The sequence below is a fragment of the Anser cygnoides genome, chromosome 1 (assembly GCF_040182565.1).
Source record: "Anser cygnoides isolate HZ-2024a breed goose chromosome 1, Taihu_goose_T2T_genome, whole genome shotgun sequence".
Taxonomy (NCBI): domain Eukaryota; kingdom Metazoa; phylum Chordata; class Aves; order Anseriformes; family Anatidae; genus Anser; species Anser cygnoides.
Window position 1 is genome coordinate 35959194 of NC_089873.1, and position 15729 is coordinate 35974922.

Here is a 15729-nt window from a genome sequence, read left to right on the forward strand (position 1 = left end):
TGACTCCATTTGAACGGTGGAAATAAAATAAGATCTTTACAATTTTATTTGGACATTATGACTCTGTAACAGAAGGAGACTTTTTAGGCAGATAAAAGAACAACATCCAAACAGAGTCCTCCTGCTAAGAGACATTCCAAAATTTCCAGACTGTTTACACTGGTTTGCAGACTCATTGATATATGATTTCAGGGAAGTATTCACACCTAGACTAAAGGTTTAAAGTCCTTCTTTGTGAAAGAGATGAGCTCTGAAAGGTGTTTCAGAGAACCTAAGTGAGATGTTTAAAACCAGATATGAATAATTCTCCAAGCCTTCAGTTATGTTTGAAAAGCACTTAATGTTTTGCAAAGCTATCATAAATAAATGAAAAATATTTTAAAAACACTGAAGTTGTCTACATCAGCTATTTCGTCAGTGAAGACCTTGCATTTTTCTCTTTCATCCAAGTCTCCTATCTTTGCATTCATAAGCATGCACATATGCATGCATACAGACACAGGCTTTGCTGCTTTGGAGCTGTTCATTTGTGCAGCTTCAGCTCAGATCAATCCCCTGATCTTTTACAAATCTCAGCTACAGTGAAGACTGCCGCAGTGAGCATTAAAATGGTAAATCCCTCCCAATCCCCCAAAGAACAAAACTAAAGAAATTGTAGCAGGAGGAAACTTTATAAATTGCAACCCAGAAACACATAAAGGATTTTTCTCCTGTTATTCCCCAGAATAGCTGACTGATTCTGAACATTTTCTTGGCGCTTGCATGACTAAAGAACAGCTGTTCTAAAATATGACATTGTACAAGCAATCACTTAATGTTGCTATAGAGTAAATTCAGTGAAGAGTGTCAAGAGAGAAGGGCATAATCTTTAGACATCATCAGCAGAAAATTAATGCAGATGAAAGTTAGATTAACATACCCCCAGATGCTATAGAAGTAATCTCCATGTGGGACAAAACTTTTCAAGCACAAACCCCCTAACCTCAGTATGTGAAATCCCCCGAGTAGGATAACAGGTGTGCGCAAAAGATATGTATGTGGTAGTCATCACTGCGTGTATGGAATGCAAGTTGAAAATCTGAGGAGTAGTGCAGGAGACCATAAGACTAGACTTTAATTCAAAGGTAAAATTGACCTATAGCTGCCCTAATAAAACAAGATAAATTTAATAAAGACTACTATCTAGGGGTCTAAACATTTCTTTCATGTTATTTTTGTGGTCAAAACTGTGGCAAAACACAGTCCATCAAAACCATGACATGCAAATGTAAGCATGATGTTTTCTTAAGTAAAAGATAAATTTAGCAGAATGCTTTACTTAGTATACATAACAAATCAGCAGGATTAGTTTGAAATCAAGAATATGAAACTGGAAAAGTAGATCATATTCCAGTATTAGGAAAAGATCAATATTTACTCATGATAGGACAAGTAATAGAAAGGTACCTATCAGTGTTTTTCCAGTCCTGACATCCTACAGTATTTTCCTAACAAAAAAAAAAAAAAAAAAAAAAAAAAAGCAAGGGAAAGACTAGTCTCCCAAAATGGAAAAAAATTGCCTGGTTGGTGGACTAGATACCCAAGGGAAGATAACATTAGAAATAAATGAAAGGGCTGAAAAACGTTAAAAAGTCTGTTATTTCTAACTGTAAAATCAATGAAGTATGTAATTTTTACAAGATTATAATCTTTTGTGCAATCATCTCTTTCCCATTGCAACACAAAATGTGAACGTATTTAAGGAAAAGATTCTGGATACTCACTCGGATAGCTAATAAAAAAATGACATTGTGATTACAGAATCAGGCCCAAAATAAAGAACCCCTATGCACTTCCTTTTCACTTATCTCAGAAAAGCATCAAGAATCCATAACACTAACCAAACATAAAAAGGAAAAAAAAAAAAAAAAAAGTGTTCAGTATAAAGGAAAATGCATGATATCTCTTTGCAACTCTCCAACTTCTCTCTCCATGGCTACCTCAAGGACAGGCAACTTTTTTCCTAAAGGTGGGTGGTAGCAGAAAGGGAGACAAAAATGAAGGCAGCCATTTACAGCAATGGAACTGGTAGCACAGAGAAAAAATAGGTATAATTTTGCTATTGCCATGAATTCTGTACATATGTCCCCATAAACCATCAGAACTATTGGCATCTTGGTGATCAGAGAAAATTATTTTCTTTTATACCATGGCAGAAGGCCAAGTAGTACTATCTACTGAATTCTAACAGATATTGTATTAACATTTTAGATTGCAATGACAGATACTGATACAAAAGTGTTTGACTGACTGTGTTCTATTTTATCTTCAAGCAAATGGCAATTTTGGGATCAGGTTCTGATCCTGATATAACTGAAAGTTTCAATTAATGCTGAAGCCAGATAAGAACATCTAATAGCTTTCTTCCCCATGTCTGCTAAAATGACTATCATATTCCTTTGTTTCTATATTTAAACATTAATTACACTCAGAATTAAGTTAGTGAAAGCTGCGGACAAAGCATTCTCATTTAAGAGAATCTATCTCTGGGACAAACTTCCACAAGAGATAAGATTATCTATGTTTGAGCACATTTAGCAAATATGACAAAAGATTTTCATGAAGCAGGACTGACAGGTCAACAATAGAGGAGTGGATGCCTCCATCTAATATTTTGACAGACTCCACTGACATTTTCCAGCCTCACCTGATAGCTCCTAATGCATCCACACACCTCTGCATATTTGCAACTTCCCTCATCTAAAAATACAGTTTTCTCTCACCTAATTCCAGTCAAGAATCTGGAGAACAACTTTTACATCCTTCGATAGGCCCACACATCAAGACACATGTTGGATGCATACAATTTACCCATGGGATCACATCCCTCACAAAATGCTATAAATAGTACAGGCACTGCAAAATAGTACAGGCACTTCCAAAAAGTGCAAACTGAGAGACATGGTACTACTGCTGCCAATCCTTCCTATTAGAGCCCGTATCATGGAACTGGGAGATCTGCATTCAGTGCACCCTTTAGCTCAGAAATGTTCAAACTACACTTATGTCCCCAGAGAATGCCATTACCTCCAATAGGTCTCCCTCGGGAAGGAGCATGTGGATATCTTGTTCTTACTTAGCTGGAAGGAGGGATATCTTTGACCTGGATATGTCCTCTGCAGTAGATATTGCTTTTAAAATTCAATGCAAACACACTATTTCTGCATTATCAATACTGCCTTCTACACAGTGTAAAATCCTCAACAGAAAGGATGGAGGTACATTAATACTAAACCAGTATAGCCTCATGATTAAGACACTTCTATAAAAAGATAAAAATTTGAATACTTCAGAGGACTCCCACGTTTCAATTAGGGCTATTCTTATCTAGATATTGAGACTCTAAACACTAGGAATAGAGATCTCAAACACCAAAAAGACAGGCAACCCCCTATTTTGTCTAAATAAAGCAAGCTAGACAGCATTATATAGCTGCAATGTGCTGTAGGTATTCACCCAAGATTCTGAACATCACTGCCAAAAACCTGCACTGTCTGAACTCAATAACAAGACACCAGAGTAAAGGACTGATATAGGATATAGTCGTTCATCTGCTTTTCTGAATGACTGTTACCCCCACTGTGATTCTCAGCAGTAGAAACAGTTATACATATTCTGCAGTATTCCAGTTTACATAACATTCAAGAACTTTTGGTTGCATTTTGTATGCAACCAAACCAGACCAAAGTAAGTCACAGGTCTTTTGGTGGGTCTTTTTTAACAGAACACTCTGAAACTTCAGCAGGGCTGAATTCAAAGTCATTATTAATAAAATAAAAAAATAAATAAATATTTTAAAAGAGAGAATACTCGATGGTGCTGATTAAAGCTGAACAGAAATTTAAAAAAAAAAAAAAAACTTATAAACAAATTTGCCTTTAATCAGACAGATTATTTTCTCCAAGTCTGCCCTCAGAGCAGAAACCTTCAACACAGTTACATATGGCTCCTTAAGTACCTTTCTTTCCATCACCTCAAAAGGCTAGCTATTTGTCTGTTCATTGATCTTCTCAGCCATCCCCAAGTCTTTGTTCCTTCTGTAGGCATTCTGCAAACAAGTCCCTTTCCTTTTCTACCTGACCACCCATGTCTTCTGGAGGCTTCCTCCCAGCCCACTCAAGGAAGTTTCATTTGGCCTGTAGCAAGTAGTCAGCACAAGGCAGTGTCTTCTGCTCTGTTGCTTCAGATTTAAATATATAGCAAACAGCAAACGAGGAAGAAAAATAAGCAGAACCAGTCATCTGTGCTCAGAATCATCTCCACTTAGGCATCATCTTTAGTAAACTTCAAAGGTACATTTACATGGGTCTATAATATATGATACTTCTGATGGTTACGTTTTGTCCAGGGAGCCCAGTGCATGCAAGCCAGTACTAGACTTCAAACACTAACATCTGCTAAGCGTGGAATCACATGTATAATATTAGAGTTACACAAGGGTGATGAGATAAATGTCAGTCAATGGATAACTGTAAAGAGAAAGTTTAGCTAGAAGAAAATGTACTGCAAGGATCAGATAATCAATTGTATCTTTAAGGTGCAATTCACAACACTAAGAGTTTGCAAAGCATTGCACAAGATTCACCATCGTGCCTCAAGTCCCTCACACTTTCTTTGAGATACAAGGAAAGAGTAAATATGACATAAATCACCCATTAAGCCACCTAGAAAGCTGTCCTAAATCACCAGTGAATTTTACCCTTTTTGCAGGATCAAATACGAGGGCATTGAGGCAATGTACACAGGCCATTACCATACCTTTTAACAAAGTGCTATATTATCTCTCCTCAGAACAGATCAATTCCACAGTCCAGGGGTCAGGCAGAGTCAGAAGACTGTCACATGCTGATTCAGCGCAGTGTTAGCATTATTGCACTCCCTAAGAGAACCCCACTGAGCGCTAGAAGCCAAAAGAACAAACTTGCCTCACCCTATTTGCCTTCAAGGGCCACAAGTCCTTCCAGTGGCTCTCCAGAACCAGTCATAGTTCCACCCATACTGTTTGTTCTAAGGTATCACATTTGATCATTTGTTCATTACTATGAGGCTTTGTTCCCTAAAAAAATATTTACATTCACAATGCAAAATACATGTGGCATTTCTGTTAGACTGTACGGAGCCTTATTCAGGGCTTGCAGCCCTTTGGCTCATTTTCCTAATAAAAAACATGACAAATCTAGATGCAAGACTTAAAAGCTCTTCCAGAGCAAACAGAAATGATGAATTATCCAAAGAATCTGAAACACTTGAGGCCAATAATTACAATTAATCTTCATTTCTAACTCAGTTCCATAAAAATTTTAAATTTTCATCCTGTTCCTTGGGATTTCCCAGACTGTCCTGCACTTTTTATTTATATTCTTTTCACAATATAAAGGAAAGAGAACTGGTGATCGGACAAAAGGATGACAGCTAATGAAAGTCCAGCCATGTCAAAAAACCCCTCTTGAAAGTACGCTGCTGCTACCATTTTATATAGTCATAGCTGTCCCCAAACCCCAGGCACATTCATGGCACAGGCTATATCGTACATCACAACACTGGTGTCAGCAGTATTTCTGCCCCAGCAAGACAACCAAGAAAGGCAGACTCTCACAGGAAAGGTAATCTAACTTAGAACAAAAATCTTCTGACTGAATTATCCTGCTATTATTTCAGTATGGGTGGAAAGAATGCCAGACCCTGGCCTCAAAGAAGGTCCAAACTGGCCTTATTCACTTCGATGGGTCAGTAACCCCAAATGCTGTCTTTTAAACAGGAGCTTCTATTGACCAGCTTACTGGTGTTGAAGGCAGGAATTCGAGTATAATGTCACAATTTTGCATCTCATTCATGTTCAAAGCTTGTTCTTGCCATTATTTTAGCAGCATCAGTGGCTCACTTAGCTCCTTTCAACAGTTCAGAAATTTTGGGCTTCAGAAAAGCTACACCACTTAAAAGAGAAAACAAGATTCATTTTCTCCAAGACATTCCCTCGAACTTCTACTTAATTTAGTGCAAATTCACAGACAAGTAGGAGCAGCAATTCTGCGTCACAAACTATAAGGAGTTTAGTTTGTTTTAACTACATGACAAACATCAGATAAATAATTTCAGCTTCTAAGTGAAATATTTTAAATGAAAATAAATTATCTTGCAGTTTCATCTAGTAAGTTCAAAAATACTCAGTTATATTTTTTATCTACCTGGAGTGGTTTCTGGTTACTTTTTTTTTTTTTTACTTTTTTTTTTTCCCCTATGCAGGTAGGCATTCATGATTAGCCATATTTTTGAATAAATGTTAATTTTGTCCAGGGATGTAAAATTAATATTAAGCTTATTGTTTTCTATTTTGACAATTATTAAACTATGTTCAGATATAAAACATCCTTAATTTATTTACATTATTTTTTTGTATTATCAAATTAGAAGACTTAGTAATCACAAAAAGCTCAAAGAAATTCCAATTCTGAGAGAGCTTTTATTTTTAAGTTAGAAACTGTGTCTCACGATAGCTTCTTGTCTGCAAAGGAATGCATACAAAGAGTATATTTCTTTCTCCAAAGGACCACTCCTACACCTGAAACCTTAAAGCAGGTTGTGATACAACGGTCACCAAATCATTTCATGTTCCCTATGACAGAAGGAGCAAGCAGGCAGTAAAGCTGAACTGATGCCTGCCTGCCATATCTGTCAGTGAACATGATATGTTTGCACAGGTTTATTTGTTTTCCAAGAGCTAGCAATGAGGAGGATCAGGATCAGTCTTATAATATAATACCCTTATGGATTTCTTGAGGTAAAAATCTTTTAGCCACCCTCAAGGTATATCAGTTTTCAGACTCATAACCTTGACAACATCCTTTTGTATACTGATATTCCACGCTTTACTTGTCTTCTCATACACAGCTACTGCAGCACAAATGTGTCTGGTACTGCAAGCTGATTCATAGACGCACTTGCTCATGTAAGGCACACATCTCCATAGTGTCAAAGACCCCAGTGCGATGAAAAGAAAAAAGCAGAGTTCCTGCCTCTTCACAGAATACAGGATAAAAAATAAAAAATAAAAATAAAAATAAAAATAAAAATAAATAAATAAATAATAATAATAATAAAGGCTTTGTGTTTTGTTTTGAACACCATGAGTGCTTATTTCTTTTAGCTCTTAGTCTTTCTGTCCAGACTGAAGGACCTTTAACAATCAGCAAAGACAACAAGGGAACAGGACTGTCTGTAAGGCAGTCTTCTCAAGAGAAAAAAGGGTGTACTTGCCACTCACTCACGTGACACCAAAAAACTGTAATCTGAAATCCCAGACTGCAGTTTTGGTGGTTGCAGCCTCAACTCAACCTCCTAGGCTGGTTCTCTATCGCCTGCTTGAGCCTCGGTTTTTCTTGCTGCTGGCCTGGAAATACTTGTTTGTACCACATCCTTGAAATAAGCCCAACAAGCCAGTCAGAGTCAGCTGAAGTCTGTCTGGAGAGCAGAATGCTCATTAAACATTTTTTCACACACTGATGATCTTTCCTTCTTTTTCTTTTTTTTTCTGTTTTCTTTAGTCTTCAGAAAAAGAGATGGGTTTAAGAGTTGGTGCAACTGATGCATAATATGACTAAGTCAATAGGAAAGTAAAGATTTTTTTAAATGTAGATTATTGATCTGTAAAATTGTAGGGACTCCTTCAAAGTCATTAGGGTTTGTTATGTTAATACGTTAGTAGGGACTTCTATAAACGAAGATTAATGATGCTAGGGATAATTATTGCTGAAGAAACTCGCACATTTCTCAGTATGTGGACACTGGGCAAAGGCGAACAGTGCCAAGTTCTCCTTGAGGGCACTTTAGCTCCCTTTTCTGCTTCTAGAGCAGGAGGAAAATTTTCTTTGGCCCAATGGAAGTTAAACTCCCAGTCTTGTTGACTATCAGTGGTAGTTAAGTTGCCTATCTCTGATTTGTGCTTTAAAATAATAATAATACACTCAAACATCTTGACTGTAGCTGCTTCGCAGAACTACTAAATCCACAAAACAAGATCCTCATGAATATTTTTTTCATTCTAGAATAGTCTGGGCATGCACAATCACTGCTTTTCTAAATCAAATGCTCAAGCCATATTTTTTCTTTTTATGGTTCCCTGCAAGACTTCTTCATATATTTTGCTAAAGGCCTAACAAGTTGCAACTTAAAGACAGATCTTTTTGCTAACTTCCTGTAATGTAAAGAATTTCCTAAAGCTAATAAACTTAAAAATTGTATGGCTCTTCTATGGTTTCCCTTGTTTAAATATATCTGAAAAGCTAAAATTGGTTGGGGATCATTTGATTTTCAATTATGAAGCACTGATTTCCCAAACAGTCCTTGGGATTATTTTTTTTTTTCCAAGAAGTACCTGTTGACAGTTTTTACTAATCAGTTGGCAAGAGTGGCAAACATACTTTGGCAAAGTTTGAATTGGATTGAGGCAAACACATCTTGATCACCCTTTGTGGATGGAATCAAAATGATCTGGATATAGGCTTTTTGATTTCTAAAGAAAGATAATCAAAGACAGAATACATTTGAATCCATGCTAAGATATCTTGGCTCTTTTCCAATAGAAAACCAAACTGGCAAGCTAGAGCACAAATCCACATTCTAGTTCAGAGAGAGAACAAAGGCTGAGAAAAGGTGTCAGCATGGTTCCTCTCTGGCATGATGCTTATCTCTGGTGGCCTGCAGGACTTTATCAGAAATCTGTTTTGACTGTAGCCAAATCATAACTCACATAACACTTTGCAGAAAGTTCCTCTGCATCCTGAAGTTTTTAAACAGTGGGGTATTTTGAAGAAAAATATCTTCACATAGCAGAAAAATATCTAGCAGCTAGATATATGAAATACCTGCTCACAAAACTCTCTCATCAAAGGGAACATTATAAAATGAAGTCAGATAAAATGTTTTGCTTCATTAGAATCATTCTGTAATATTTAATTCCTGAGCTCTTAGTAAAACGTATGTCCCACTCTTCCTTTACTTAACTTGTTAGAGTTTATTCTGGTCTCGAATAAGATGATGAACAGATAACAGACACTATATGAACATGAGAAGTAGACTTCAAAATCATATTATACTGCAGATCACATTTCAAGCTCTATTGGCATACAAGAAGATGTTAGTTCATGAATCCAGAGACCCTGTTTCTTGCATTTGGGTTTCACAGCCACACCAAAAATAAATAAATAAATAAATAGATAGATAAATTATAATAACTTTTAAACAGGTACTTGTCCTGCCCTTGTGTGTATACATTGTAAGGGCTGGAACAACCAAGAGGAAAGAAACTTCACATTGTTAAAGTTTAGCTCTAGTTTTTGTTCCAGTGTTAGGAATGAAGCAAAGGAGATGGACAACACTGGAAAACAATGGTCTGTTATTCATGATGAAAAAAGCACGCAACACACATTGTCCATGAAGTTAGCCTTGGCAGATGACTACATACAGTATCAGTATACATGTTTCTAAGGTTCTTTCCAGGAATTCCTCAGAGGCACATATAGATATTATCTAACATATCTATTTTTATGATAGAAGTATTTTTTATCATTTGATTTCTTGACTTTACTGTCTTCTTTTACTATCTTTTCAACTGTACCATCATTAGAAAGTGACCAAGAAAATGCTGAAGATGCTGAAGTCAGAGAATGCTGAAAATGGTTCTGAAATACTTAAATTAAAAAAAAAAAAAATGATAAAAGTCTATCCATTGAAAATCTCCTCCCTTAGATACTGATTTGTGAACCAATACCAGGACACACAAACATGCACTAGGGAAAAAAAAGTGTCCCACAAACCAGACACCTCTGAATTTGTTGACAGAAACCTCAGATACAGCAATATAATTAAAAAAAAAAAAAAAGTATTTCTTACCTTTATGATGATTTGCCCCAGACGCTAATTTCCCCCACAGAGTTACAACAAATATTATTATTAGCAGCTTTCCTTTTGTTGCTTTCTGTAAGTATCTCTTATTCATCCTGGAAACAAAAATACACAAAAATAAGTATTTCTCTTAAGACTTCTTTTACTTTTTTCCTTAAATTAAGGAGAATTCAAGAATTTTTTAAAAGTTTCTGGTTGACAACCCTCAAGTCTTATATTCTGCTTAGCTCTAAATAAGTTATGTCATATACAACATCAGTACAACCTCTCTCCCTGGTTCATCAGCATTCCTCTACCCTGGTCAGTACCAGGAGAATTCAACACCTCCATGCATCAGGTTTATACCAATACAGAAGCAGTTGTAGCTGTGCAATAGATTTCCCTGAACAGTGTAATTCCACTGGCGTATTTGGGCCAGTCACAGTCAATTGGGTGCCCATGTGCAGTGGAATCTTTAGCTTTTGGAATTGCAGCTCTTTTTGGATTCTGCCCATGAGTCACAAGGAGAAAACAGATTTGAATAGACCTCCAAGATTTACGCCAATGTGCCCACAGGAGAAATCCTGTTAGGAAGATGTGAGTAGTTTGGAAATACGAACCCAAACAGGGCAGATTCTCTAGTGTCTCTCCTATCTGTCCAGGGGTAATGAAAGAATTTGAGTTACTGCACCCACAGAAATTGCACACAGCTACCTTCAGTGATGTTTTCACTGTGACAGCAAGCTACTGTGGTGGTTCAAGTACACAGTAACATGGCTTATTTCTCAGTATCCTCCTTCAAAGACAAAATACCTCTCCACCTGCCAAGAAGACAAGTTCAAGAACATAGGCTCTAGTGCTTAAGTATTACAGCTCTGCAGAGAGTGGCAAGAGGTATAATAATGAAACCTTCACTCACTTTTCATTCTTTGTAGGAGAGCCCTAGGGAGCTGGCTAAGAAACAGCTCTGCACGATGGTCACGTTTCTGCTGATAAGTCAATAGAACAATGATGCCTATTCCACATCACTTATACTAGCAAAGGTGCAAACTTGATCACTTGAACAAAATTATTGCCGTTTTATAATGCCTGGAGCTAGGCTGCCTTCTCTTTCTGAGAAGAAAAAAAAAACTTCATTGCTTCAGTATGATTTCACATGTGTCTCCCATTATATTCGTAAGAAGTCTGGAAGAATTTGAAAGTATCTCTTTTTGTTCATGTACAACAATATCTTGGGCAACAACAAGCTCTGTGAAAGGCAGACTGCTGTAGTGCAGAAATAACCAGTAGCCCGTTCAAAGTCCCAAAATTCTTTTTAATTCTTCAAAGCAATTCCTTTCCTCTGAGCAAAGTGCTTTCTAACAAAACACTACATGCTGTTGAGGCAAGCCGCAACACCCCACAACCCAGCTCATAGTTCCCAGACTCATAACCAGACCACTTCTCCCAAAACTGTCTACCTTGCTCTCCAGGACGTTGATACAATCTTGTTAAACATTGATGAGATTCCACACCAGGCTATGTGCAACAATACATTACGACTCAAATTAACAACCCACTGAGGAGCATTCCAAACCCTTTTAAAACTGAATTCAGAGCAAATACAATTCAGCATCCTTTGACAGAAGTCACACTTCTATAGTATGTTTCCCAGAAGATCAGATACCACATTTATCAAGGAAAAAGAGAGAGGAATAAGCAAGTGCTGTATCTAGGATTGTGGATGTGCTCTTGAAAGCCTGACTGATTAATAATCACAGCCAAGGTCACAGTGGGCTGTGAACCACACCAAGTTCTGCCTTCTTGCACTGATTCCAGTGCCTTCATAGTGTAAACTACATATTCATCATCACCTCCAGGTTTAAGAAGCACCCAAAGCTAAAGGGAAATATATTATTTGTCACTGTAGATAAGAACAAAAAAGATTAAACTGGAATGCACATTCAGCATATGTTCTTCCACAGCTATTGCTGTGAACAGAATATGAATTAACTCTTTCACTCCCTCATTCTCTTACTGCACCTGTTACAATGCTGGTGCCAAGTCATCTCTCATTAAAATCAAATTTTGCTTCCTCACCTACCCAAAGCCCTACCCAAAGCCCTGTGGGACTTGCACCATTAAGCAAAGCTGACTCTAATGCAGTCGCTTCCTGTATTCTCTGCTGATGCAGGATTCATTTACTGTGCTGCGAGGTTGGCTGAAAATGTGCAGCAGTAAATGTAAATACACATTGAAACAACAGTAGCAGTAGGAGCAAAAAGAGAAAACTAACCTATATGCCTGTGAACAACAGCCCCTCAGGGCAAGTGGAAGAGTGAGGATACAAACCTCTCCCCACTGCCCAGCACACCAACAGGGAATAAACCAGCAATGAATCTAGCAGAGGCTGTTCTGCAAAGCAAAGGAAGGTTTCAGCTTTGATGCAGCAATCCTGGGCTGGTTGCCATTGCCAGGTTTCCCAGTTCTGAGAAAAAGCAGGCAAACAGATAACAAGGAGAGACTACTGAGCATACCTATGCTCAGTATCTCAGTGTATGCATTACCACATGAACTCAGAAACTGTGATGTTGGTTATTTTTTCTGGATTTGCAAAGCTGCCTAAGATGTACCATTGAGAAGACAGTGGAACAAGGCAGCCTCATATGTTAATAAACATTTGGCCTCATCTTTGAAACATAACTATTAGCCCCTTGCAACCCTGCTCCATGTCAAGTAAGTGGATCCAGGAAATAAAATTCCGTCTATTACTGTACCATTATTACACTAACATAACAGGCTGTGTTAAATAGAACAAATGAGGTCTGAAATGAGGTCTATTTTTCCTAGAGGTGATTCAGAGCTGCACAAACTATAGCTGTTAACCTGAATGGTTTTCTCTGTGAGACATTTTTCTCTCCTGTTTTCCTTTCTTTCTGCAGAACCTCTCTCTCACAGTGATCCTTACAGCCCTCAGTAATGCCATATAAGACAGAGGTGAACAAAGCTGAGAACAGCCATGTTATAGGAGATGTTTACATTTGTAAATCAGTTTTACACAAAAAAAATAAAATCTTTATGTGTAACAAAAATTTCCTTCAATCTCTAGCCCTAAAATATTGGAAATAAGCCCAATGAATTCTCAGAGCTTTCACTCAGAAAAGAAAATAAAAGGCTTATTTTTTTGAGTTCATTTTCAATGTTCTGAGAGGCAAGGAAAAAGAAAGATAGGTCCTTTTGTGGTTGGTCCCAGGAATACACTCAAAATAAACAAATAAATGTCACCAGCACAATTCAAACAGGTGATAACTTGAGTGTGAGATGATTGTGCCATGACCAGCTCTTCACCAACACCATAACACAATGAATAAATTCAAAGAATTTGCTACTTTTTGCTCCAGAACATTCCTTTCCCCTGATGTACCCATTAGACCATCATCGGTCTGGTATCAGGGACTTAAGGATAGAGTGTTTTGGCAATAAATGACAAAAATAAAATAAATAAAATAAAATAATAAAATAAAATAAAATGCTTAAAAATTGCAGGATTTTTTCTCAGGGTGAAACCACATTTGATGTCTGATGCTACGGAGAAGCTTTGCAGATCACCATGTTAGCAGAAACTCTTCTGCCCAGCCTCTGTGGTTCATCAGATGCCAGCTGTAAATGCACTATTAGGCTGCACAGGCTGCCCTCATCACTGCTCCCCCCTGTCAGCCCCCTCCCAACAGCAGATGTGGATCAACTATTTGGCTATACTAAAACTACTGTGAGCAGATGTACATTTTCAATATCCACTGCAGCAATAGAGCTTCCATAACCTTTTGAGTTTCTACTTTCCTCCTTCTTTGCATCTGGGCTTGAGATCAGCCACCTTGCCAACGGTTCAGAAATAGAGGAGAATCACATGGGAGTTGCCTTACGTTGTATGTCCAATGCTAAATTGCCTTGCATTCCTATTTTAAGTGAAAATAGGAATTATTAGGAAATAATTACATTACCTCATGTAATCTCTATTGTTGAGGAGCGAAAAATGTAAGAAAATAATAGCTTTCATTCTTCCCCTTAGAGCTCATATACAAATAAAACTCTCATCTGTTTCCTAGGAGTAACAGCAATTTTCTGTTTCTCCTTTTGTTTCTCTTCTTTACAAGCATCAGACTCTGTGAAGCTTTTCAGAATTCATTCATTCTTGTTTTACATATGCAGAAACTTTCAGTGTCAGTGAGATCCATTTGTCTTCTGCAAACACATATGCCCTTTGAATGCAAGTGTTCATAAAGAGAAGCGTAAGCCTATTTCTCTGCTGAATCCTGATAAAATGCAAGACAAAAAATTCAGAGAAAATTAGCCCCACATTCTCTCATTTTTCTTTTTACAACAAATATTTTATTTTCTACTTCAGAGAAACCCTAAATTAGTAGAAATCACTTCTGACCCCACGTCTCTCCTACAGAAATAATGCAGCCATTTAAATTATGTTCCGTGCTGTGTTGAATCTTACATTATTTATTAGCTGTGTTAGTTTCATCATCCCACACAATGCAGGTATTTGCAGCTTTATTTAGCCTTTCCTGTGTAAGCTAATGCAGATTTAAAAATGCCCCTCTGGTGGATAAGGTCACTTTGTAAAAGTAACACCGATGTGACCCCTGTGTATTTGCATATATATAAATTCCCTCTATGACATTCCTGTCATGTTTGCTCAGTGAACAAGTAATTTGCCACTCTCATTACTTCAGGTACATGGTAGCTTGTGAAAATCAATCTTCTTTCTGCTTCATACATCACAGCCTGTAACAGACACAAAGTGCATTCTGATTCTGAAATGAAGCTGGGGGAAAAATTACAGACCCGTTCTCATAAGCTACTGTGTTAGATCTAAGTGGGTAAGAAAAGAAAGAGAAGAGGTGGTTGGATTAGTAATGTATGCAAGTCTTAGATGGGAGTCAGACAGGAATTCTCTGTATACAAAGCAGAAGTGGTAGGTTGTGGTTGTTTGGTTTTTTGATTATTTTTTTTCAAAAAGTTATTTACTAGTGTGAATCCTTTAATGGGATCCACAGGATCCTATCCGTAGGATAATTAGCACTAGGGATCTTAGCCCTGCTATTGAGTAATATTCAGAAATAGTTAAAACATTGCTGGCAGATCAATACAGGTAACATTGTCACTGTTACTTTCAGCTAAAATGCAGTGGAAGCATATTGAAGAATTTTAGGCTAAAGGCATAAGAAGGGTTTTTGAAAGGTAAGACAAGACACTGAGGCAAATTAATTCTTTGCAAAACTAGATAAGCATATAATTGACATACATGCCCATACTTAAGTTTTATTTAAATCTCTGTGACTTAAGCACACACTTATATTTAAGCACATACTTTCCCAAACAGAGATAGATGCACACAAGTATTTTTGAAGAAGTATTTACAGAGTGAACTTTGTAAGAAGACAGTTTGAAGGAAAATATCTCAAGTATCTGAAAAGTAACAAGTTATAGAATACATGAAAATACGCAATAAATAAATAGACAGTTTTTTACACACTGTAATTACTTTCCCGTTAGCTGGAACTCTGGAGACAGACATTACACATGCTTACAGTATCTCATAGCACTTGGATGTTAACTTTACATATATATATTGTTTCCAAAATCTGATAAGCATAGGTACTTAAATTGCCAGAGTTATAAAATGCTGTAGCCACCTAGATGTGAACCTTTTTGGAAGAAATTTTTTTCTTCCAAATGGGTATGTATGGTTGTGATGATATTGCCTTGAAAATTCATATGTTACTGATGAATGGTCTTCCCTTTAAAGTGTTATCAATGTTA

General features: G+C 37.1%; 1 protein-coding gene across 7 annotated transcripts in view; it reads right to left on the reverse strand.

Moving 5' to 3' along the window:
• Nucleotides 1-15729, reverse strand: part of TAFA2 (TAFA chemokine like family member 2) — a 197767-nt gene that overhangs the window by 50369 nt on the left and 131669 nt on the right. For all 7 annotated transcript variants that reach the window (XR_007163809.2, XR_007163805.2, XR_010829405.1 and 4 more), the window contains exon 2: nt 9928-10034. Coding sequence is in view for 1 of the 7 variants with exons in the window: in XM_048065420.2 (XP_047921377.1) it covers nt 9928-10033 (106 nt within the window). In the remaining 6 variants the exon portion in view is untranslated. The remainder of the gene's footprint in view (nt 1-9927; nt 10035-15729) is intronic.